This window comes from Tinamus guttatus, unplaced genomic scaffold (assembly GCF_059628265.1).
Source record: "Tinamus guttatus ecotype Peru unplaced genomic scaffold, ASM5962826v1 Tinamus_guttatus_pri_ptg000150l, whole genome shotgun sequence".
In the NCBI taxonomy this organism is placed as follows: Eukaryota; Metazoa; Chordata; class Aves; order Tinamiformes; family Tinamidae; genus Tinamus; species Tinamus guttatus.
Window position 1 is genome coordinate 7628229 of NW_028288684.1, and position 26913 is coordinate 7655141.

The 26913-nt window shown below is 41.9% G+C and overlaps 1 protein-coding gene across 5 annotated transcripts in view; it reads right to left on the reverse strand.

Moving 5' to 3' along the window:
* The window catches only part of CDK8 (cyclin dependent kinase 8), a 62103-nt gene that overhangs the window by 32877 nt on the left and 2313 nt on the right, over positions 1 to 26913 (reverse strand). For 4 of the 5 annotated variants that reach the window (XM_088522265.1, XM_088522264.1, XM_088522263.1 and 1 more), the window contains 2 exons: positions 9057 to 9132; positions 69 to 179 (listed from right to left, as the gene is read on the reverse strand). In XM_088522265.1, coding sequence (XP_088378391.1) covers positions 69 to 179; positions 9057 to 9080 — 135 coding nt within the window. In that variant the 5' untranslated portion in view covers positions 9081 to 9132. The remainder of the gene's footprint in view (positions 1 to 68; positions 180 to 9056; positions 9133 to 26913) is intronic. The other variant, XM_088522267.1, reaches the window with a different exon arrangement.

Genomic DNA, 26913 nt, shown 5'->3' on the forward strand with positions numbered 1-26913 from the left:
TTCCTTGCCCTCATCCCCTTCCTCCAGCTGAAACTCAGTGCCTGTTGCCTACAAACAATTTGCCTTACCCAGAGATCGTGCTCAGCATAGTCGAAGAGAAGCCACACTTTCCTGTCAGCATGAGAAAGAAACACCTTTTGCAGAGAAATGACATTTGGATGCTTGAGCTCCCGCAGCAACTGCAAAATAAAGTCCATCAGAAGAAGAAGAATCAGTATCCAGGCATCCAGAGCTGTGAAAGAGCTAGAGAGATGAATTTTAAACTCTTTGCTATAGATTATACAAACAAAATTGAAAGCTGCAATTCAAAGAAAATAGCACATTTTTTCTCTTTTTTAATGAAAGAACTAGTCCTTAGTTTGAAACTAACACTTGAAGTCTAATTCCCTTAGGGCGTTCATTTAATTTCATGAAAGTTAAAATCTAATTAAACCTCACTATTACACAGAATCACAAAGACTCCAAAAAAGCCAACTATTGGCATCTGCCTTTTCTCATAGGATCTGATCTCTGAAAAAGCTATTTGGGATAGCCTGGCTCCTAATTATTTGAATCCCCTCCACTTCAGTCTCCATGACTCGAGGCTGAATGGGACTGACTCATTCAGCACCAGCCAAGGCACTTAGCTAAGGTCAGCTAAAATCTGGTTGATAAGATGCAGATGGCTGATCTTAAAATGCTCAACCTTACCAAAAGGAGATCCCAGTTCCCCCCACAACGTATCCTGCACCAGCTACAGCGCTCGCACCCATGAAACAGCTCAGCAGTAAGTTACCCCAGACTGACACACATACCTAAAGGAGATTTTTTTGGCTGAGTTGCTGACCTGAACTCACTCATGGAACTAATTTTCCCGTTACAGAAAAGCAGAAGCAAGATAATTAATTCCTTTTCATTGATACCTTAGTCACATACAATAACATTTTAGTCGCTACAGGGAGAGTGAAGTGACAGTGGCTGTTTGAATTCATAGAATCATAGAATACTTAAGGTTGGAATGGACCTCTAGAGGTCATCTAGTCCAACCCCCCTGCACACGCAGGGACACCTAGAGCACGTGGCACAGGACTGCGTCCAAGCGAGTTTTGAAGATCTCCAGAAAAGGAGACTCCACAACCTCTCTGGGCAGCCTGTTCCAGCGCTCTGTCACCCTCACTGTTCAGAAATTTTTCCTTAAGTTCCTGTGGAACTTCTGTTGTTTCAGTTTGTGGTCATTACCTCTAGTTCTGTCAGTGGCCACCAGTGAAAAGAGACCAGCACCCTCCTCCTCACTGGTTCCCTTGGCAATTGTTCCTGCTTCCTTCTTTTCTATGTATTTTGAAAGCCCTTGCAACTCCCAAGTCACTGACCAAGATCTTAAGGGTGGCATTTCTCAGGCAGGCAAGAGGACTTAGCCCCAGCAAACTTTTATCTCAAGTACAAGATGAAACAGAAAGAGGATTGGGAAGACAAGGAACCCTTATGAGGAAGCACAGAAGGGCACAGTTCCAGTTTCAGCATGTTAAACTTGCTAATCTTAAGATTTCTAAGAGCATTACATAGATGAAATTTAAGGAGGAATTTGAGGGGGAATTTAAGTGGGGAATCTGGTAAACGCCTATAGTTCCTACAAAACAACTATCTACATATGGAAAACCAAGAATCCTTAGCTGCAATTTTAATCAGATAAAATTGGAGGGCAAAGGCCTAAGTTGGAGCCAACCTCTTAATGAATGAGGTTATGGTCTGAGGGCTGAGGGAGGCACTGTCAGTCTTTAAAGCAAGGATTTTTCACTGATCCAGTTTAAACTCCTGACACTAACTCCAATTTATTCAAAGGTTTTGATGAGTTCACCACACCAGCAGACTGCAGGAGAGTTCAGCAAGTGTGTGTCAGTGCCAACATTTTATTCGCTTTCCTATGGCCTGACTGCGGGTCTCTAAGGTCACTCCAGCTCATCCACATCCAGCCACAACAGACCATCCCTGAGTGAAAGGGGCAGATAAAATGCACAAAGCTTCAGAAAATAATGCAGTCCCCACCTGCCTCCTTCTAGTCTTTGCTATCGCACTGCAGCAATCACCCACCTTCCAAACCCAACCTCCTCACACTGAGGACAGGGCGATACGAGCGCTGAGATGCAACAGCAGCTCAGGCAGATGCCAGTGCGTCGTGCGTCGTCCAGCCACGTGCTACCTGCCTTTCCTAGCAGATGACTTGCCCTGTGCCCAGCAGCTGACGTAATTCAATGAAGAGAAAGCAAACTCAGTGTGAAGCTCAGTAAGATGCCTGCTCGTGATAAAGGCCGCTTCTTGGCCTAGCACATTATTTACCTCTTGCATCAAAGATGATGGGTCTCATCACAAGCCTCCATGCATATGACCTTCTTCAACTTGTGACCTTCACATGTTTCCACTGGAGCTTTCCACTACAGATACTTCTCCGGAGCCAGGACACTACACTGAATGGGCACATTCAATACACTGAATTCTCAGCGTACCTGCAAATTTCTAGCATTACTGCAAGTGTCATTCTATCTCCACTCCTGATGTTTGCTGTTGTCCTCCAGGAATGTGTCCCTTTAGAGGGACCTAGATGAGCTGCAGAGTTGGGCAGAGAGGAACCTCATGAGGTTCAACAAGGACAAGTGCAGGGTACTGCACCTGGGGAGGAATAACCCCAGGCACCAGGACAGATTAGCGGTTGACCTGCTGGAAAGCAGCTCCACAGAGAGGGATTTGGGAGTCCTGGTTGACAACAAGTTAACCACGAGACACCAATGAGCCCTCATGGCCAAAAAGGCCAATGGGATCTTGGCTGCACCAGGAGCAGTATTGCCAGCAGGCCGAGGAAAGGGAACCTGCCCCTCTGCTCAGCTCTGGTGAGGCTGCACCTGGAGTACTGGGTGCAGTTCTGGGCTCCCCAGGACAAGGACATGGAGCTTCTAGAGAGGGTCCAGCGGAGAGCCACGAAGATGATTAAGGGACTGGAGCATCTATCTTATGAGGAAAGACTAAGCGAGCTGGGCCTATTTAGCCTAGAGAAGACAGAGGAAATTTGACCAATATCTACAAGTACCTAAAGGGAGGATGTAGGGAGGATGGGGCCAAACCCTTCTCAGTGGTGGCCAGTGACAGGACAAGGGGTAATAGGTATAAACTGAAACACAGGAAGTTCCATCTCCATGTGAGGAAGAACTTCTTTCCTGTGAGGGTGACAGAGCCCTGGAACAGGCTGCCCAGAGAGGTTGTGGAGTCTCCTTCTCTGGAGATCTTCCAAACCCACCTGGATGCCACTCTGTGCCACGATCTCTAGAGGTCCCTTCCAACCTCAACCATCTTGTGATTCCATGCCTTACCCACCACCGTGCTTTACTCTATAATCAGGCATGCACGATCTTGGCCAGGCAACTTTTTCTGGGAGATATGTTAGGAAGCCATTTCTCTAATGTCTCTTCTCAAGATTTTAGCCACTTTAGACCAGGCCACTGTGTGCTCCCATTGCCTTTCTAAGAGAGCTACCCAAGAGATTTCCCCCAACACAGGCAATGATCAGACAGCTGCCAGACAATACAGAGCCACTATCAAAGAAAACTTTCACTTAAGCAAAAACCACTACTGTCATCTAGCAGATTTGATGGCAAAAATTCAAAATCTAATCATCAACTCATGCCTTGAAAGGGCTCACATCAGTTCCACCAAGTCATCCAGCCCCGAACAGACCAAATATTAATAGCCAAGTCATAGCCTGAGACTGGATAGGCAAAAACAGCACTTGGAACAGAAAGCAGACTGTGACAGCTGCTGCTGAAAGAAAAGGTCATTTTCAGAGCAGAAGAACACAAAGACTTAGTCATCAAGGAACAAATTATAAAATACCAGTGCAACAACCCCTAAAATAGGTAAGCTGAATTGAAGAGATAGGAAGGGACTACCCGAATACCCTGCATAACTGTAGCCAATTCCAAGATTAATTCCAGCTACAACAGGGCGGAGAGACCCAAGCTTGCAATGAGCTGAATGAGCAGCATGTTGCATAACGGGAAACTAAAAAGCCAAGCCAAGATCTTTAGAACCTGCCAAAATACAGAGGGAGAAAACAAAACAAAACCCAACACACACCCCCCCTTAAAAAAATGCTTCTTAAAAAGAAAAGTTATAAATGAAAAAGGAGAGCTTAAGTAACTGACAATAAATATTACCACACATACAAATGGGTATTTGATTAATTTTGGCTTAATTTGATTAATTTTGGCTTAAAGGATGGATAGTGCTTAAGGTCATTGTTAGAGTAACATTCAGAACAGCCTTCTGGGAGAAATTTTCTTTATGTGATTAATTGGCAGCTTACTAAATTTTTGAAGATACATTTTGCTTGCTTGCAAGAGGCAAATTTAATGACCTAAAGTCCTATCCATTTCTATACTTGTATATTTCTTTTAAAAGAAACTTACATTTTCTCTCTTGTAGTTGAGTAAAACTACAATGTTCTCCAACTACTTTAAACTCTCTATTTTAACTAAGAACAATAAATTTTTATTAAGCAAGTCCTTGAATCCCAAGTTGGTTTAGCTGCCATCCATTAGGCTCAAGATTTTTTTTTTTCTTTTTGCAGCTTTATATTTTCACAGATCAGATACTCCACGGTACTGGAAAACAAGATACCTGCTGCAAACACATGCTGATTTTCTTCCTGGAGTGTTCGCAAGCAGAAGCTTGTGAACACAAAGCGACACAACAGGCTGTAACAGTCTCCACTCTATGGCCTTATTATGAAGCTGACAGCACAGGTTTGAAGGCCCGTTTCCTCAGATACACAACTGTGTGAAATGGTAGCTTTACTGTATTTTTTTCTTACATATTTAAATTTAAAGACTTTGATGCTGTAAAAAAGAAGCCTGAAAACACAATGCCAAGAAAAACAGAAACTGTACATTTCTGGTTTTAACTTGTGTGGTTCTCAAAGAAGTAAGTCTTATATGATCACACTTACAAGTTAATTAATATTTATTGGCTTTTTCCATACAAACATATCCACAGTATTAACGATCTCCGAGATGTTAATGTAAAGCAGCCAGGTGGATGTAAAACCACGTAAGAGGCTCCGGACACCATGCTGCACAAATTCTACAGCTCACAGAAGATACTTGCATGTCTTGAGGTTTCAGATTCTAAGATTTGATTGTTATCTTTATCCTACTTTTACGGAACTAGAAACAATACTCACCCTCCTTTTGTACATAAGCCTTTCAAGAAAAAGGTTTGTAGCCCTGGGGTGTAGCTTTAGAAAGTAATGATCATAGTCACAGATTAATTATATATATATCTATCTATATATCAATCATACTACTTTCAAGTCAAAGCATTTGACATTCACTAGACTGGGCAAAGGAGATCAAATCAAACACTTGTCTTGCTTAATATCTTGCCTCTTCTCACAGTATGAAGGGCTGCCAAGAAACACTTTACTTGCCTTCTGGAAAGAGGTCTTTACTCCTCAGCAAATTCTGGGTTCAGTTTTGTGGGAAAGTAACAGTGTTTTCACTGTTAATGTGGCAGGGCCATTACTCACAATCTGAGGAACTGGCACTCAAATATGGTGTCTTGCAGCACATTACAAGACCACAGCAACTTTGGTCCTTGCTCAGAATATGAACTGCACAGAGCACACGTCGGTCAAGTCCCCAGCAGGACTCCTGGCTGCCTGCACCTGGACCTGATCTCCTCCTCCACCAAGCCAACAGGGACAACTTCTCCCTTGCTCCTTTCCCCAGGCTCCTACCAGCCCCGTAAGTCACATGGAGCAACTGTGCTGCCAAAGGATGGTTCAGTTCAACGTGCACACAACAGAAACCTAACAAAATTGTTAGTGTTCCACTGAACCCTCCTCACCTGGCCACGCTGCTACCAGATCCTACCCAGACTATCACCTTTTATGATGACCACCCACAATTGTTAGAATATGTAACCCCCAAATCCTCAAATCCTAAGAGGGCCCAAATGCCTCTAAGCAGGACCCAATGGGTGCAAAAGCATCTGCTGAGGCACCCTGCTCGTTCCTGTCCTGCAACTGGGTCCCTGCTCCAACGCGGACGCGAGGCTGCTCTAACTCGCAAGGCCGGCTACGATGCCCCAGGGCCCCCACGCTCAGGAGGCACCGCGAGGGCAGCGCCACCCGCCCCAGCTCCGCTGTCCCGCTCAGCCCAAGACGGCTGCCTCCATCCCTTCCAAATCCTCCTCAGAGCCACGCAGCAGAGCAGCACTGCCACACACCTGCACTCAGTGATGGTATCGCAAGCAAACGAGATTTTCCAGGTATATTTCTGGCAATGTGACCTGACCTGGTGGACAAAAATGCAAAACTACATGGAAGTCCAGCAGAAAGTAAAAAAATATATATATATCTCATTAGTCAAAGAAAACATAGAAGCCTGGAGCACCTAACCATCTAACAATTATCGAAAAGTGAAGTAAGAATCAGATATATACACTGCAAAAAAAAAAAAAAAAAGAAAAAGAAAAAAAAAAAGAAACTGCTAATCAACAAGGAATAAAAAGTAACTATCAGAGCTCTAAAACACACTTCACAGTGATGATCTTGTATCCCAGTGTCTCATAAGAAAACAAGACAAATGTATTCAAAAAACCCTGTTTTAATAGAGTAATAGATTGGGCTCTTAAACTATGTCTCTGCAGGAAGTAATGAATGTTAAAAGTCTCTTATATACACATATACTAGTTTGAACTCATCATGTCATTGACTCAACTGTTTCAACTCAGGTCTGCCCCAGTTCACAGCTCTTTCCGTAACTGCCAATTCAAATCGTATTTTAGTTTTCTGCAGAATTGCAATGGTTTTTGGCTTAGAAAACTGCATCAAAAATATATATCCTAAAAGAGTAGGCTAGGGACATTTTTGAGCAAGAGTTAGTCAACAGTTCAAAACAGCAATCAGTCTTCATAAGCAAAAGCCACTGTGGAGTTGTCAAAAGAGCAGACAGCTTCACTCAGTGCTACATCAAACTGTAAACATCAAACACCCACAGGGTACAATATGTGCACCTCAGCTCTCCCGAGAAACTGGAAGAGCTATTTCTGCCATGTGTACAAACCATCCAGCCTCCTCTGAAAACCACCACGCTCACAAAGTGAGATACCTGTCAGAGATACCTGGAAGCCTAGCATTTAGCCCTGGAATTTTAATTATGACAACAAATTGTTTTAATTGGATGTACAGATTATATTTTAGAGTCAAGAAAGCTGATTAACTTGACGGGCATTTCCCTATACACCCTAAACACACTCACATAATCAATATAAATAGTACAGCTATTATTGACCCTGCTCCTATGAGACTGCTGTCTTTTCAATATTAAATCAAAAATATTTCTTCTATTTCTGAAGAAATCTAAGACTAAAGCTTAGAATAAAGCTTTTTTTTTTTTGGGGGGGGGGCTCTTTTTATCCAAAAAGCAACATCAGAAGAACATTAGAGAAAGATTCAAGCACTCAAAGTCCCTGCTGAATTATTAATTCAACTGCAGGAAAATCCCACCACATCAGCCTGGAAGCAAAGTCAATAACAAACAACCCCAAAATAAGTGCTGTTTTTAACCTACAACCTGCAATGCTGTTTCCTTACGCTCTGCTCTTTCCCCACCTCGACCACTTCGTGCGGATCCTGCGCTGCTCCGTGCTCTCCCGAGGGCAGAGGGGCTCTGCAGCCTGAGCGCTCAGAGCGGGAGAACCTCCCGGCTCGTTACTGCTCTTTAATCACTGCAGGAAGAACAATTCCCCGACAGCCCCTGAGCTGGGCAAGGGAGCCAAATCCTTCCCGAGCGTCTGCCAAGTTCACACTTTTCATGGACACAAATTGTTTAAGGATCATACCAGGGCAGAAAGAGGCACTTCCCGGATACCTTGGAGAAGCTTCTCCTGCCAAATTCAATTAGAACAGACACCATAAAACTCTCCAGGGAAATGCAGCAAAGATACAGACAAAACATCCTCTTAAATCCCTCTGAAGTGATAGCTGAACCTTTCCAAAAACATTTAGCCTGAAGGAGTCCCAGTATTTGCAAAATTTCAGCCCAAATGGTTGATATTTCCAACATCCAAGGGCCTGGTTTTAGCTACTTCTGTTCAGAGTGGAGATGTCTAATAGGAACTCTGATTTTCAAACTGACAAGGAAAGTTTGTCTCAAAGCAAAATCCTTTTTTTCACCTCATTCATTGCCAGGACTAGCTGGTTTGAAGTTACAAGCCAAGGGGAAGCTGGCAAAGCTGAAAACTATTATCTACCTCAAGCACTAAAAACAAAGCAGGGGCATCTCTAATACTTCAATCTCATAAAGAAAATGGACTAAAACTAATCACTTTGCTTCCTCACACACAGGTTATATGCATTTCCTTTCAGTAATTCATTTCAGATGAAACATCAAGAAAAAATAAATGCAAGCACCAGAACAACATAAGCAGATACTCTCAGCAAAAAGGCTCGCCTTGCCCACTTAGTTCCAGTTGCTCTGCAAGCTCGTCACAAGCCACAACTAGAACATCATGCATCATTCACGAGTTTTTAACAATATGGAACATATAAGAACAACCCTGGCTAATCTAAGGAATTGTAGGAACAATATTTACAGGTATATTACAGCTTCCCAGCTAAAAACGCTAGGTTAGTTCAAAGTCTCCGTGTAAATAGAAGCTGGCATGTTTTAATTATGAGCCAATAAAAAGTAATGTTTTTAGGAAAATGACTAAAGGACTAATGTAAAAGTCAGATCAAATAAGTTTATTTAAACCACTGCCTCTAGCCATGTGTTTAAATTACTGTAGTTAAAACTAATCTGCCCTCAGGTAGGTAGTAAATTATAACCTGAAAACATTGTTGGTTTAAATGGCAAATTAAGCAGGTGCAAAATCTTCTATGACATTTGTATTTATTTTATACGTTCGTATTAAAAATAGTAAGCCTCTAAGTAGAAAAACACAATTCAGCAAACAAACCCAGCATGCACTCAAATCAATACTTTTAATAAATCTGTTTGCTAGTAAAAAGAACTAATGTTACTTACTGCTATTTCTCTGCATGCAGACATAGAAATTCCAGTACCTTCTATTTGCTTTAAAGCATAATCTTTATCATCTTTCCTGTGAAAGAAGAAAAGAAGTTTTTTTTAAAAAAAATGTACCATGAATTCAGAGTGAGCTCTTCGCTGTTCACAGACTATTGCAAATTAATTCAAATTCTGCACCTTATTTGCCTTTGTTTCTCCACTAATTTAATGCCTGGATACCAGAGGAACTGAGAGCTAAACCATTACCTACCCACACCACCTTGATAAAACTAGAATACAAACAAGCTGTCATTACATAAAGAGGAATTTAAGTTCTTTAAATAGTAATTTTGACATTTCTTGACATTTCTTTCTATTCTGTTCTCTCCTTTTTTCAGAAGGAACAAAACAAATATTTAGCACACAGGAGAAAGCAGTTTATCCAAACCTGGGATTTCAATAGCTTTTCAAATAATCAAGGTACAGATTCACCTTCCATAAATGGGTAACTCTGGGATAGAGCAACACTTCCATCATATTTTAACAATCTCTTGACTAGCCCAACAGCAACATCATTTTAACATCCTATCTTTTCTTTCCTGCAGGCCACAAGTGTCCTAAAATCATGTTCCCTGCAAACTGAGAGGCCTTACAAGAGAAGTCTCCACATTCTGAAGAATCCAGAGGAAAGCTGGTTCCGCTTCAGCAAGACAAAACACTTGGAAGCAAGAACCTCCTGTACTTTAACTTGTATTTACCTTACATACATTTATTTAAAACACGACCTGCTAGTAATTCCAGCTATTGAAAACAAAATCAAGACAATAGACTGAAGAAAAATAAAATAAAATAAAATAGATACTGAACTCTCAGAAAACTCATCCTCCCTTTTTGTGGCTTGGTACCCACAACACTCCTAAGGAACACAGCGCTTGTAAACACTGAGGTCAATATTTGGCTTTCTGACCCCCCAGATCTGTGGGTTATCTAAAAAGTCTTCCCAGCTTTTTAAATTAACCCAATCTCCAGTTCTCATGGGCCTGAAAAAAACAACTCAAAGATCCTACCAAAAAAACAAATAACCAAACCATAAATAACAAAAACTAGAGTTAAGTCTTTAAAACACATGTGATTGTTTACTGCATACTCACTAAATTTTCCTGAAGGCTTTTATTAATTGCAGTAGTGCAACCGGAAATGCACTTTCCCTTGCTTAGTGCTACATATTTAACCTTCCAAGTTATCAGGTCCTGTAGAAGAGATTTCTCTTGGGGTTCAAACACAAGCCAGGGTTGGGAGGGGGAGGAGATGAATGGACAAAACTGAACGCAGCTACTGAGCGGGGCAGCAGGAAGGAGGTGGTGAGTGGATGAGTGCGGATCTCTCCAAGAGGCAATTACATGGAATCAGCAGGATGAAAGAGGAAAGAGAGAGGACTGATGCAAACAGGAGAAAAAAAGGAGTACTGTTCTTTGAAGGCATCAAAAGGCTTCCATGCAATAGTAATAATAACGTAAAACTAAGACTTTCTGGCCTGAAAGAAAAATAAGAGCCAAAGCAGACCAAAGCTTATACACAGCTTGACAAAAGTGTGAGCAAGAAGCAACAAGCCCCTGCTTCCCACGTGGAGGGAAACCAGGCGCGTGAAGCCTAGAAAGGAGCCGCGTGTCACCACCAAGCTCCTCACTGCGGAGCTACAGCCCACCAAGCACCACCGGAACCCAACGCGCCAATGGACTTGAAACGTAATTAGACAAATTTATGGTGAACTTAAACAAACAAAAAGAAAAAAGGCCAAATGTCAGAGACTTAGCCTATTAACTATTACAATCTTACAGGTATTACAAACCAAATATTAATTGGTTTTGAATTTCTACTGGATTTGGAAGTACAACATCACCATATGAAGCATTTATTCTATGCAGAGTAATCAAAAGGAGTAAAAAGATGCCTGTTGAATACAGAACTTTGCTAAGCTTTAATATTAAAATGCCTGGTATTTCCACTATTTATTAAAAGGATATTTTGAGCACACACTCAGCAGTCCTACATATTTGAAAAAAAAAAAAAAAGACTTCAGCTAAAGATCTGCTAAAAGGTAACAGGGAAAAAAGTTTTACTCTGCACTGTGATTTCATAACTCTCACTTTTTAATTATATTAAAAAACAGACATTTTATAGAAATACATGGGCACTAAGTCATTATGTAGGCTTTATTGAAACTACTGGATCATTTTTAAATTCAATTAATAAAAACAGGCAAAGAGACACAGTGTTCAAACCCTAAAATCAATACTCACTTTCCAAACCTAAGCTGCAGTTAAGAAAAAAATGCTAGCATCAACTTAAGTTCTTTGAATTCACCACAACATTTTCAAACTGGACAGGAGTTTTTATACATGCCAGGCCACCAAACAAGGCAGAAAATACCCAGTGTTCCACCACATACCAAGTACTTCATTTCAAGTAACGCAACATGGGAAGTGAAGGTTTTATTAGAACTTCTTTTCTTTATGGGCATCAGGAGAGTGTTCAGCACTGAAGAATGATTTCAAATTACACGTGAAGGAAGAGCTAACATGGAGCTAAAGGGTAGCAGCATTCAAACCAGCTTCCTCCTTCCTTCCCCCCAGAAGTGAATTACTGAAACTAGGCAGTGCAAACTTATGGCTTTACTGCACATACAGATTCGGGATCAAAAGAATAACCCAGCAAGGATACCAAGCTATAGATTAGACCGTGAAAGTAAGTCACTGAGAATTGTAAAGACACTTATTCGGCCTCTTCACTCTGTGGTGTTGTGCTCTTCTGCCCCTTTTAAAGCCAGATTTTTAAATAAATGGAAAAATCAGTCTAGTACATCACAGCCAGTTAGGTCCAGAGCAAGGAGTAAGCCAGGTCTCTAGAAGAATATGGTACATAGAAAATATATAAAAAAATCATAATCCCATGCAACCGGACATGTGGTCAAGTGGGGAGAGAGCAGCTTTACACGAGATCGGCGGTCCCCGTGCACAGAAGGGTCAGCACAAGACAGCAACGTGCCCACACTCTGCCTATAACCTGGACTTGCAGAGCAGACATACCCAGGAAAACCAGGCACAGTTCCCAGGAGGGAAAAAACAGATGCAGGTACCCAGGAGGGAACCACCAGAACCTTCCAGTTCCACCCCAAGGACAGTTCAAAGTAAAATAAGAGACATCTGGGAAAACCTGAATACACATTAGTCCAGCCTCAAGTACAGCTCTTTCTCAAGATTTATGTTCATGACTGCATATTTCACAAAACACTTTTAAAGATTTGTCTAAACAGACCAAAAAAATGAAAACAAGCAGTCTGCTAGAAAAATACAAGACTACATCCAAATGCTTCCTAAGGTAAAGAGTAAAAGGAACAGCTAGTTATTCTTATTTGCATTTTGAAACAGCAGACACCTTTGCCTATCTAAAACACACTTTGTTCTTGTTTTAGTTTGTAGAATTTTTCTGTCAGGCATCTTCCCCGTTAAAGAGAACGGGCTATAAAAGGAGAATGAACTGTAAGTACTACCCCAACATGAAAAAGACCAGAATAAAAATAATAATTAAAAAAAAACTAAAAGTTTTTGCAAAAAAAAAAAAGGTCACTGCAGTACCTATAAACATTTGCACCCAGCAAATTGAACAGCTCATCAGTACTGGAATTAAATCTACGACATTTAAGAACTGAGGCAGAAAAAGTCATTCATAGAAACCCTTTAAAAGAAAAAAAAAAAAAACCCTCAAGCCAGAAGCGCTGGAGACACGGAGGAGAGAAGCACCAGCCCGCACAGACGCCCACCAACGCACATCTACACCACACGTGGGGAGAGGAAGCCCGTGCAGAAGACAATGAACCTGTATTTTTTTTTACCTCCCATAAAGGTAAAAAAAAACATTTTATTTTAAGCTTTAATTCTGTAATACTTGCTTCCCCGTATATTAAAAACATTTAGAAAAAAAAGAGTAAAGTAGAAACCTTCTATCACTCAGGAATATAAGGAAAGCTTGAAATATTACAGAAAGCTAAATGTAAATTTAACTGTGGATCAGATAAAATGTCATTTAAAGTCAACTAACAAAAGCCAAAAACCACAGAGAAAACAAGAAAACAGAAGTATCCCTCCCTTGGCCTACTTTGTTGCTAACCATTGGTCTGCACTGTGTTTCTCCAGCCAGACAAAATGCTTAGGAATTCTGGTTCTTAAAAATGCCAAGGTAGGTGCCAAAAGTCTACACATTGCAGCAAATAGAATACATTCTCTTTTCCTTATGGAAAAACAATAGTTTCAGTTTCTTTGTTTTTTTTTTTTCCAGCATCTAAAGTCTGTTGCACACCTGAAGCATCCAAATCTGATTGAGTAGATTATGTGGGAAATATAATTTAGACTTTAGACACCTTTGAATTTCTTCTCTTACTTGGAATGATAACCTGTATTCAATATTGAGAATATGTTGTAGCATTTGCAGTAGTTGTGAAGGTAACTGGTCGTAAAAGGAGAGGAAGCCGGTCTAGTTCATCTTGTAGAACTGAAGCAACACACGTGTTGCTCGCTGTAATTCTGTATTAAAAATGTCAAGATAATTTTGAAAAAATAATTAGCCTTCAGAATTAAATCTTAAATTAAGTATACAAATGAGCACTTGAACCTTCAGAGTTCAGTTTAGTCTGTAGGTCATCCGGATGGATGCACCCAAACCATGGGGCATGCACTGGCATCCAATGGCTTTTACTTAGATTTCACATCAGAACTTACTCGGTGCTTTTGAACTTACGCCCAGAGCGCCACATCCATGTAACAGAAATCTTTTACCCCCAACAGAAGCTGATTTATGTCCCCAAAGATCAGAGAAGCCAACCTGCAAGGTGGATGGCCTTGGTAGCTACAGTGCATACCAAACACTCACGTTTGGAACTACGCTGGAACTGGCTGAAACCAAAAAAGCAATTAGTACAACCTGCCCAGCTTTGTACGTGTTTAAGTGCAGAACAAGCGTCTGCCTGGCAACGGTGGCAGGTGCAACAGTTCTGCAAGGTCGAGCCTGGTTGGTCAGTGCAGAAAAAACAAAAAACCACGTCGTGTAAACCCTCCTCTAAAAAGAGCTCTGAGCTAACGCGGTGGTAACGCCATCCTGTCTGCCCGTAATTCCCTTTTTACAAAATATGGAACTGTGGTGATAAAAACAACTGAACAAACTGAAGTTTGTTCGGCACAACTTGATTGATTTTGGTGATTTTGAGTGAAAGGGCCCCAAGCTCAGCCGCACACGGGCTCTTCCCTCCTCTGCACTAGCAGCCAGGGCACTATGCACTCACTTCAGATGAGGCCGATTCTGCATCCTCAGAGAGCAGAAAACCACTTCCAATTTTGCTGGGCATGTTTTGTGCCATGTTACTGAGCTGAAGGGGCCTGGTGGCAAATTAGTGCCAGAGACACAGCTGTTTTTCGCCATGCTGGGGATGAAACTGAAGCATCTTCTAACCAGCATTTCCCTTCCAGGCCCATTAAATTAAACTCTGTAAAAAAAAGTTGCACTTTATTTCGGCATTAATTTAATTCACTCAAATGTTCAACATCACCAAAGAATCGAACTTTTTAAAATATAAGAACAGCACACACCAGGATTATGCCATTCACCTCTGTTGGAGGGTTATCATAAGGCTGTTTTCCTACTACTGAGGCTCCCTGCATAACATCCATCAATCCAAAATTAGAATATTCTAAAAATGCTTAGTTTTCCAAAAGTCATTGTTTTCTCCTGGTTTTGAAAGCAAACTAACAACAACAAAATCCAGTTATAATAGCTAAAATAAATTGCATGAAACAATTGCATTTAAACATTAGCTCAAATTTCTGGTTCTTCCTTTGACTGAGCTCCAAATTTAAAAATGTTTTGAAAAATGGAGTAATCCCATCACATGTATTTAGAGAAAATAGGTAACTTCTCTATCATAAACTTTCTGCTATACAACCCAAGAAGTACTATTTCAAAAAGTTCAGATTTGTTAAATCCTGGGGCAGTTAAGTATCCTAAACATATTTACAAACTGATTAAGGCTTTGGCCATCATAGATTCTTGTGCTCTTCACAGAAGAAACGTGCCAAAAATCATATAAAATACAGATTTTGTGACAAAAGCCTCTTACGCCTTAATAAAGAAGCAAGAATAATGCCGACCGGCCAGAAGGGCTGGGGAGCCCAGGCTACTCTGCAGCTCCGAAGAGCAGCAGCTTCTCAAAGTGTTAATTTTTAAGAGCAAAGCAGCTGACGCTGACACCGCAGCTCCTCCACACGGCTCCCGCATGCCAACGCGCTGGGGAAGAGGTGCCACATGCTCCAGGTGTCCCTGCTGGAGCAGCTGGGATGGACTAGATCTCTAGAGGTCCCTTCCAACCTTAAGCATTCTGTGATCAGTTGCTACAAGTGAATCTGCAGGATAGATGCACTTCTTGGACAGGGAGGGCATTGTATTCACTCATGCTGGGCACTAAAAGCAGTAGCCTGTGCTCTTTCCATTGGGACTGTCGGCATCCGTACGAGCTGCAGGGTCTCCTGACCTTGAACATCGCTCATTCCCAAGTGGGAAATTTCTTGAGGTTTCCCTATTGCCCCATTTTGCCAGCAGGGCATTTTGCATGGTTTCCTACAAGGAAGGTACCATTATGGGCTTGTCCTAGTCTTGCATTGTTTCATATTAGTAATATTTTCTATTTCAATAAAAATTCTCCAATGCTCAGATCTTTTCTTGGGGAAAGAAAGGGTTAATTCCCACAGCTAGAGGGAAATCCACCAACCCTGAGCCAGTACACAATGAAAGCCAATGTGCAATAGCACTTGGGACACAGCTAATACCTATGTGGTGAATTGCAATTACTTTTCACTTTATTCCCTTTGTTCTTTGATTTTAAAAATAAATAACACCTTTTGCCACAACATGTAGCTTGGCAAGAAGCTCAAGGCAAAAGGTTAAGTGCAGTGATGCACCACTGAGGCTGCGTCACAAGAGCCTTTCCTTGCCCTCTCCCTGCTCCAGGAAATCCTTACGCCAGCTCCAAGCTGTGCTGCCCTTCCAGGAGCCAACTCAGTGCCTACATCCAGCAGAAAAATATTCAAACGATTTTTTTTTTTTTTTGCTGGTTTAATGAACTTTGTGCCAACTCACAGTGGAGGCTGATGAGTATCAAAGCAGCACAATGTGTGGTAAGGGCAAAGACGAGCAGCGCGTGGGCAGGAGAGATGCAGAGGCAGGAAAAAGCGAGATCCCCCTCCACTCATTCCCTGACAGTGGTGAAGCAGCTGTTCAGCCAGCAAACCCACAAAAAACCCACTTAACCACATCATTCACTCCACCACAAAAGTTCCCCAGAAGGAACGGTGGCAGAGAGGCAAAAAAGGTACCTTAAGGTACCTTACACCTATGTATTCAGTGTCTGGTTGGCATCCTTTAGATTCAATTTTCCCCTCTCTTCTCCCACAAAATTAAAACTATAATTTGACAGCTAAGTAAAAAGTTTTAAAATTACACAACTATGAAGTTTGTTTCTAGGAGAACCACTGCAGCACCTTAGGAAACACCAAGCTGATACACAAGTACCTCGCTGCTGATGGAAAGCTGTGTTGCTTTAAGGGGGCACGCAGCAGTTTGCAGGTTACTTTCATCACTTTCCATTAGCAATTTGCAGCTAAAGCTTCACAGACAGAATTTTTGTATTTAACAGCCCTTAATGGATCTAATCTTTCACTTTGAACCCACATGAGCTTTTAACTTCCACAATGCAACACTGAGGGGAGTTTCACCACTCAGCTACACACTGCATGTAGAAGCGTCTCCTTCTTGTGTTCTGATCTGTCTCCTTCCAGGTTTGTTGGACACATCCTTACCCGTGGATGAGAAGAGGTGCTGAGCAGGTGGTTCCTGTATTCTCCACAATACAGGAGCTTTTAGAGACTCTCCCAGACCCTGTCTCTTCCACATGTGGAAGGGCTCTTGCCTACCAAAACCGCAGGAGCTCACACGGAGGCTGCACCACACACACTCTCACTGCTCCTCTTTAGGTCTGGAGGAGCCTTCCTGGAATAATGGATTTCAAACTGCCTCTGGCATTGAAAATAGAATTACCAGCAACAGCGATATTATATTTTGTTCTCCACTTCATTCCCAGTAAATGCCACAATTTTGCTTTCTAATAATTAATTGTGCCGGGCTGGCACTTTCTCAAAACTATCACTGTAAATCCTAGGATCTTTCTCTTGCATAATGGCAAACTTGGAGATCACTGATATGTGAATAAAGGATCATTTTCACCATATACATCACTTTGCACCAATGAGTCTATGTATTATTTTCCCTCAGTATCCTAAAGTCCTTCTCCCAAGTCTTCTTATTCAGTCCTTGCCTTTACTATCCCAAATAACTGGCCGCCATTAGCAAAGCAGCTTCTTGACTACTTAAGACAAATGATTTCTAAACAACGTTTGACTTCTGAGCAGCAGCTTCCCAAGACATGCCAAAGGCCTGAAGTATTTGAGAGAAATCATTAATTAGCTTCTCTAACCAGAGAAAGACCTTTCCCTGCAATGGTTAAATCTTTGGTAAGAGATTGTATCCATGTCTCCTGAAAATCCAGAGGAGATTACATCAACTAAACTGCCACAGCCCATATATTAAATCCTTTCCTCTGAAAGATTTAAATAGATTCATGAGGTATCACAGAATGGTTGATGTTGGAAGGGACCCCTAGAGATCAGCTAGTACAACCCCTGCCCTGCTCCAGCAGGGACACCTAGAGCACGCAGCACAGGGTGGCATCCAAGCGGGTTTGGAAGATCTCCAGAGAAGGAGATTCCACAGCCTCTCTGGGCAGCCTGTTCCAGGGCTCTGTCACCCTCACAGGAAAGAAGTTCTTCCTCATATTCAGATGGACATTCAGGGGTTTCATTAGTGCCCATTGCTTCTCATCCTATCACTGGCTACCACTGAAAAGTTTGATCCCATCCTCTTGACATCTTCTACCTACGATCCCATCTCAACCTTCTCCTCTCCAGGCTTTTCACCTCAGTATCCTCCATACGACCACTTAGCTCTCTCCTTCCTCCAGCCAAAAGTTAGACTTTTTCCAGTCTATTACTCAGAAAATTGATATACTGGGGTATATCTTCTTGTAACTTGCTTGGTTCATTCTTGAGCTCCTTCAAAGGTATGAACACGTCTCATCTTGACAAGTTACGGCTCCTCAGTTTGCTAAACATCCTCCTCTCCAAACACTGTAATCTGAGGCAGATCCTCGACTGCTTTCTTTACAAAGAGTTTCGATATTTTAAGTTCTTTCTCAGTGCATAGACCAAAACAAAGCCGTTAATTTCTGCTGCCATTTCTTTTTCTCTAAGCATTTCTTTTACAGCTTGGTTGACCCCAGTCCTACAGATGGTGCTGTCCTACCTGTGCTAAGCAGGGATCATTATAAAAAGTAGCCTTTTCAAGAAGTTCCTCAAGTTTGGGGGATTTAGGGAAGGTGGGAGAATGAGGGAGCTATGGAGCCATCATGCTGCAAATTTACACCTAGCCTACCACAGCTTGCATTCTTTTCTATATTCATCATTTATAAAAGATTTAGCTTTCCAAGGAATATACTCTTATTCCCACAGGCCTAACCTTGTTCCACTATTTAGTCACATCAGTGGTGTGTTTTTTTTCTTTTTTTCTTTTTTTTTCCTTTTTCAAGTCGTGGTTTATAGGCTCTCAAAGAGGGATACAGAGTCAGGAACGACACAGTGATGCTTCAAAATGGTTCTGACGCAGCTCACATGCATTTTATCTTTCTGGCTTTTTTTTCAGCTCTAAGAAGCTACCTTCTCTTTCTGTCTATTTTATTGAAGTGGTTCCTCAGTGGACTTCCTGCCCTTGCTCAAATTCAGCATCTCTCCAGGAGCAAAGCACAAGTCCTTTTTGCCCTGCAGAGCCCTCTGTAGTAAGGGTCCATCAGTTCCTTTAGGTCCAGCCAAGAGTTGATTCTGTCACCCTGGATACCTGACCAGCCATTTCATCAAATAGCTACTCACCATACAGAGACACCAAGGCAAAATTTCTGGAAGACAGCATTTACCTAAACTAAATCAGGGCAAAAAAAGTCATTTACTATTGAATTCCCTGCTCTGCAGGCTCTCTGCTCTCACACGGCATGGCTAAGCCGCGCTCAGGTGAGGCGAAACACCGTCCTGGTACCAGTTCCTCTCCCCTGCACAGGGACAGAGCTCTGGGGAACTCAAAGGCTTGAGGAGGCACCAGGATGGCTTTTGTTTGCTTTGCATTTTGCTACGAGCCTTTTGGTATAGAGCACTCAGCTGACAGGTTCACATGGGCTTCAGGGAGGTTTTTATAAAACTGAATTAAGCTCAGACTGAAAGGTTCAGTTCACACATTTACTTGTGAGAACTTGTTTTGCTCAATCCTGCATGAAAAGGAGCAATGTTCACTCAAAACACCAAAAATCCACACAACCACAAACCCAAACCTTAAAAGGTTCAAGTACAAAATACTAGGGAAGATTCTAGTTACACTCAGGGACAGATTTGCAGGCTTGCTGGCTTGGTCTGCACAGGCAGAATTAGCTAGCTGCAACTGTCATGGGCCATAGCTTGCATGGCAGCTCCATGAGTAAAATAGCTTACAAAACGTGACCTTTTCCAAGGCTCTCTGCTGCTTTGTGGGATTGCCCAGTGTTGGAATACCAGCTCCAAATGAGAGCATCCCTGAAGTCAGGGCACTCTTATAGCATAAGGTAATAACTTTCCCAGAAAACACATCTGAGTCAGAAAAACAAGGTAGAATCAAGGGTTTTACTGCAATTCAGACTCTTGTATTGCAGGCTCAGATGCACATATTATTCAAACAGATTGTAATGAATTGAACCTACTTTTTTTGTGCAACTGTCAAGTGTCCTTTATTTAAATGTCAGCATCTTGTATGCCAGGTGTTACAAGCACAGAACGGAGCAGTCACAAAAAGCAGGCAGATAGTTCTGGTGACCTTTAGTTGTGTTCTTCCATGTTCTCAGAACATACATGTTTTTCAGAACTAATTTTTTAATTTTGAATATTTAGATTTTCATCTGCAGTTGAGAAAAATCACTATGTTCTTAAATGCGCTGTCCTTAAGTAAAGTAAATAATGTAGATTGGTGCTCCTGACTCATTTTCATTATAATGTAATAAACTTGGACAAATTTTGTCTGTGTTGGAATCTCAAAGAGCATTTTCAAGATTTGCGCTTACAGAGGAGGGTGAACCAACTATCAGCAACTGCACAAAGTCAATGTCCACAGCTTTAAATATTTCATGATGCTACAAAAGAAACTGCTCACTTTGTCAATACTTCAAACTCGCATAAAAGAGCCAATTATATATCGAATAAACAATCTTTATGGGAATATTTTGTTTCAAAAAGAGGATAAGGTTGATACACAAGAACCCTTTAGCAAGTCTTTTCTGTCGAATGTCAAATGTTTAAGATCCATTCGTACCTCCTCTCTTCAAGACATGTTCATGGAGTGAAATGTTTCTCTAAACTTGAGCTGCTGATCAGATTTATGAGATTCTCCATGACAGCAGACTGGAAAAAGATACTCAGAGTTACTTAGATTAGAACTGAGCAAGGTTGATTTTTTTTTTTTTTGCCTTGTCCTGTCAGAGAAGGACAGAGAACGAATGGATGAGCTGCAGGTCAGATATTCGACCAGAATTTGCACTTAGACACTGGATAATCCCACAATGAAGCAAAGAGCCGTAGAAAACAAGCAAAAAACCTACAGGTTTCATCAATTGTTACTCACAGAACTACTCCACAATCTTTAGTATATAAAAAAATTGCAACTGGAGTTTCTTCTGCCTGTTTGGACTTTAAGACAGCAAGGCAGCAAGTCCACGATCAGTCCTTCATTATCTCCAGAACCTCGGGTCTCTTAACCCACGGACCCCACAGAGACACAGAAGAGTTCCAGAAATACGATGGCTTTCTGTACATGTAACTAAATCCATCTTCTCTTAGTTTCTTCCTTGTGTTTAAGGCATTAGTGTTTCTGCAAGAGTAGTTGAAGGCAGTATGTTCTACAAAACAGTTACGCCAAGCACCAGAGAGCACAAAAAATACAGTTTAAATCAGCAAAAGGTTAATATACATCTGCATATACATCCAGTACAGGTCATTATTTAAGAATTAGCCCCAGCCAGCAAAGCTCCTGCAGCAGCAGGAAGGCATTAGAGCCTTGTTGCACAGGAAAGGGGGGTTGAGGGTGTTTGTTTGTTTGCTTCTCCTCATTTGTTTTAACTTTACCAGGCATCAGGAAATGCTTTCTCAAAATCTACTTTCAACCTTTTACCAGAGGGCTGATGCCACACCACAAGCTACTTGCATTATACACCTACCAGTTATTTGCAGAGTTGCCTACATCAACTCTGCTCCGCTCATTCCAAATACTTTGCTTGCAATGAACAAAACTACAATAAAATAAAATCTTTAACACCACTTTTCTATCCCTGTTCTCAGATATATGAAGTTCCTTGCAGAGCAGGCCTATAGTTTTTCCAAAGTTTCCATTAGGAGTCTCAAAACCCTGCAGCTGGCACCACAGAGCTGCTGCCCAGAAGATTCTTCCTCCTGTGGCCCAGGAGGACTTCAGGACACCTTGATATCATGGATAGCACAGGTTTGTCTTCAACCTGCAACGCTCATCATGTCACCCAAGCCACCTCTCGGGCACCAAGGAGGACTGCAGGCTGCTGCCTTCTTCCCCTGCTGGCCCACAAACAGCCTCTGTGCTTGAAGGGACAAGGAAACAGCTCTTACGCCCTAACGTTCCTTCTGATTTTTCCAGAGATTTGTAAATATGAAAATCATCAAGTCCATGGGAATTACTCTCCACAGCGCTGCTGTTTCATGTTTTTCTGGCACCTAGCTCACTGTAGTAGTCCATCAAAAGAAAAGCTCTTCCCAACCAAAGATTAGGTACACAGGATCCCATTTTTAATCCAAAAGATGACCGTTAAGGCAAGCAAAACAAGTACCAACTCCCCAGTACGGTTTGCTTTCATTCTTGATACTCATTGACATTTATCAGTCATTTCCATTTTCTTCATTTCATTTTCAGTTTTTCATAAATTAGTTTAATAAAACATACACAAAACTGGGGAAGCATTAAGCTTTACACTGTAAATGGGAAGTTCTCCTGTGCACGCAGGAGTCTAGATGGAACAGACTATTCGGAAAGCTTTGGTTGTCTGTTTCTTGGTAGCATCTCTTGCTTTAAAAAAAATCCTAATCATTTTTTCCCTGCTTTCCACGTGGGAGTCACTACAACACCACACAGTTACTCAGGTCCCTCCAGCCAGCTGCATATGCAGCATACTGCATACAAGCTCCCCCTAATGCAGTAACTAAGGTTCTTCCACGGCTACATGCACTTCCAAGGCAGCCACAGAAGGAACCCCCCGCCCCGGTACCTTCTGAAACTACAGCCAGATATTTCTAGCCACACAGAAACGCCTGGTGGCACAAAAAGCCATCAACTTTTAATGCCAGAACATACATACCTGTGCTGTAATTTAAGAGGCTTTGTGCAGTACACATCACCACTGCATACTATGTTGCATATTGCTGGAGTAGAGCCTCGCTATTCACAAATCCTCTGCACCTTGCAAGTGCTGCCACTCTACTCAAACTTTGCTGTAATTAAAATGATCTATAAAAAAAAAAAAACACACACACAAAAATCAATAATTTCTTCATGCCTTCTGCTACAGCAGTCTGCAGATTACAGCTCTCCAGACCCCACTGACAGCAAGTCAGACTTCAGAGGCCAAGAGACCTTAAAACTCACAGATCAGAGAACGCAGAAGCCCTATCCTAGGTGGAACACACAACTTATCAGCACTCGGCCAGGAGCAGCATCCTCAGAGGATGAGCAACTTCTCTATAATCAGCACCTTAAACTGTCCTCCACCCTCCTCTAAGAAATGAAGGGTAGAAGTACAGGCTTCCCACTCTATATATACAGATAATATTTTTCTCATCTACAAATCCAAACAAGAGCTAATAGAGATCTTTGGTATTTTGCTAACATTATTCTCATCCCCCACCCCCTGCACTCACCAATGACTCCAGACAGTATGGAAATGTTAGCTCAAAGCTATGCAAGCTCCACCTCTGCTTACAGCTATCCAAGCAAATCCACACACCTGTGACAAAGTAACAAAATGACTACACCAGATAAAGTCCACATAAGTATTAGCTGCCAGAAGGCTGGCCTCTGCATGAACCTAAAGTCCACACCTGACAGCATGAGAAAGGAAGGAAGCAGAAGGGGAAGTAATTATAAGAAAACCCTGCTACACAAATGAAAGCACCAGACTCCATGCAAGATAATATGCACGACTCATTATGGAGATACAGTTCAGCTGAGAGCTTCTTAACTATGGGAATGGCCTCAGAGAGACTCCGGGCATACATTTTAACAAGGCAATATGCACACATTACATAGGCACTAGTAAAGTCTGTGGTAGCTAGAAATTCCACGCTATTGTTCACAGGAATTAAGAGCCAAACATTTCCTTTGCAAGATCCATGGCACACACATCACCTGCAAGGCACCAACAGCTCAGGTTCCAGGGAGTCATATGCAGCACATGGGAATACGCAGCTGACACAGGGAAAAAAAATCTGTTATCCATTAAGCTCACAGAACACAAGTGACAGCGTGTAGTTCATACTGCAAGCTAAAAGGCATTCACACAGTGATACAATTCCCAAGAAGCAGCACAATAGAAATCATGGAGCAGCTCCAGACCCACTGCTTCACTTCTTGCCAAGGTTCGCGCTCAGACAGGAGATCATCAGTCCTGCCTCTGCCCTACTCATGAACTTCCCTCTCCTCAAAATCACCTGCTACAGATACCGGCAAAATAAGCCTATTATTTGCAAAATGAAGCAACTCGGTATATATCTGTAAATGCACACAAACTGCAACATATCTGAACTAATCTGGTGTCAACCTTATGAAGGTTCAAGTGTTTCTGAAGACAAAAATCCTAAAGAAAGCAAGGGGGGCTCTTCAGCACGCACTGTGGGCTCTGATGCGATCTCTCAACAAAGCAGCCTAGCTGCCAGAGCATGAGAACGCACAACATGTCACAGCAGTTGGTTGGAAGTGACTGTTCTTGACACAGCCACCGACACCTACACATGGAGCTCTTAACCACTATCTTTTCCCTTGACAAAAGGTTGCACAGTTTATCTACATGCCGCATTAAAATACTCTGTTTACCCACAAAAATTTCATCTGCCCCTTTTTTCATTCAAATACTATGAAGCAAAATTAGCATCAGCATCTTTTATATTCCTTAAATCATTCTTTTTTATACATAATGTAAGCATGTTCTATCTTCCTTTTTTTCCAAGGAAAATATCCTCAATCTCTTCAGTTTGTACAACAGCTTGAGACACTCATAACCATTTTTCCAATATCCTTTTAGAGGTAAATAAAAATACTACATATTAGACATGAAGCAAGTCAGTAGTTTACTGGACTTCCACTACTTTCTCGCCAATCTGTTTCTTATAAAGTTTATACAGACCATCAAGAAAAAAGGGGGATATGGATTTGACCATTTGCAGTGCGTGAGAAGTTTACTATTACAGTTTCAACTCTATAAAGCGCCAGCACACCACATGAAAGAATCTGTCGCTCCATCCACAGTAATTCTTTCAAAACAGAATTATAACTGTTGAAACTAAAGAAATAAAGTCTCCAGCTGGATGTCTGAGACCTGCGTCACTCAGGTTTTCCAAGAACAACTAGGGAAGCATTAGGTTGCTTGCTGTGGTGGCACTCTGGGTGGGGAACCAACAGAAGCCTCTTTCCAGAGAGTATGGAAAGCTTCCAAAAGAAAACAATGTCCCTGCCATTTGAGATCTTCAATTACATCATATTTTCCTGTGGCAATTAAGTCAGATATTGCCCAAAAGTGACATTCAGTGATTTCTTATTCTCATCCAAACCACAACACATAAGCAAAAAAAAAAAAAAAAAAAAAAAGCAGACCTGGAAGCACTCCAAACTGCCACCAGAACAGGCAACCTTGCTAGACAGAATAGGTTTCTCTGACACGCATCAGATCCTAACAAACACTGAGCAGGGCCTGATGCAGTCAGTTGGCAGCCTCTCGAGGCCCTACGAATGCTGACATACTCTCTAACTTAGGGAAAGTGTAACTAGGTGCAGTTAACTCTTGGCTTCAGCAGCACTGCCAGTGAGCACGAACTAACATGGCAGGTAAAGTAGCGTTGTGTGGGAAATAACTGAATCTCTCTGGACAAAAGAACGATTTCTATGATTCTCCTCCTCCCCTTAGAGACGAAAGTGCCAGTTTTCTTATTTGAAGCCTTGCTCTGCACATTGGGGTGCCACCATTGCAACCCCCTTGTCTGTCATCAGAAACGAACTCAATTCTCATGTATTTTTCTGTTCTAATAATAAATGCTGCCAGCTCATATCTGGTTCACTGTAATTACTATCGGTTTGATAGAATTACTGCAGGTATAACAGTGACAAGACGACAGCACCATTCAGTGGAAAACTGAAATGATTCTTTTCAAGCATGAAGTCTATCAACTTAATAAAATAAGAACTTGAGAGCTGAACACATTTTTTCTATAGTGAATGTGTGCAGCTCACTTCTAACACCTGACATTGCTATTTTGCTGCTCTGGTGCTCAACAGGCTCAGGTTTTGGCAGTGAATATGGAAGAAACTGCATCGAGTGGCTCCATGCAGGATATTCTGCACCCGCCGAGTGCAGCCCCAGACCTCACGCTGAGGCAAAGGGCACTGCACGACTGGGTGAACTTGTTCCACTACAGCAGATCCCAAAATCCACCCAGCGCCCTTGCCATCTCACTACAGAGCTTATCATCTTCTCCTCTCTTTAGAGGGATTCTTGCTACAGCAAGACTACGGTCAGTCTGGCTCCCAGAATAAACACCCCTGTGCTTGTGGCGGGACACATGGCCCTCGCTCATCCTCCCGCGGGTGGACATGCAGCTGCTGCCTCGTTGCACCTCTGAGGCACCTGTAAAAGCAACCAGAAAATAAGTAAAGGGTGTTGTCAAACCAAAGGCACTAGCTCCTCTTCCCCTGGATTTTAACCACCACAGGGTTCTCAGCATGCACTTGCACATACTGCACTGATTTACTAGTATTCATTTCTCCTCAGTGCTTGCTCTATTCATAAAACATCCAAATGCAAGAAGTGGGCCGCCCATATAGCTTAAGATCACATATGCACAAGCACACGAGAAGCACAAAGGCATTCACAGACACAGGTACTTGAATACAAGTACTTGAGTAACAGTCTGAGGGAAATTACACGGCATATTCAATAGAGAAACATTTCAGAATCTGGGTGGGAAATAAGAGACATTAGAGAAAGGGAGGAGCCACTAAAAGAACAATATGGGAGAGAAAAAAAAAGACAATCACAAGTATATTCAGCAGTTTTCTAGCAAAATCTAATCTAGCACCATACCATGTTTTTTTCACTTCACCCAGAAGAAAAAAAAAAAAAAAAAAAAAAAAAGTGCTTTAAACGATTCACTGTCAAGACCTGATAGAAACTGCTACTTTGTAGACTACATTTGGTGCTTAACCAACCGTTTTAGAACACTTTGCCAAAATCACACAAAATAAGAGCATCGCCACCAGTAACTCTGGACGCTGTCCCAAAGACCAGCAGGCAGGCAGCCTGATAACTGACTAAGAATGTTTGAGTAAACCTTCTCCAGTATCAAATTCCCTGTATACTGCTGCC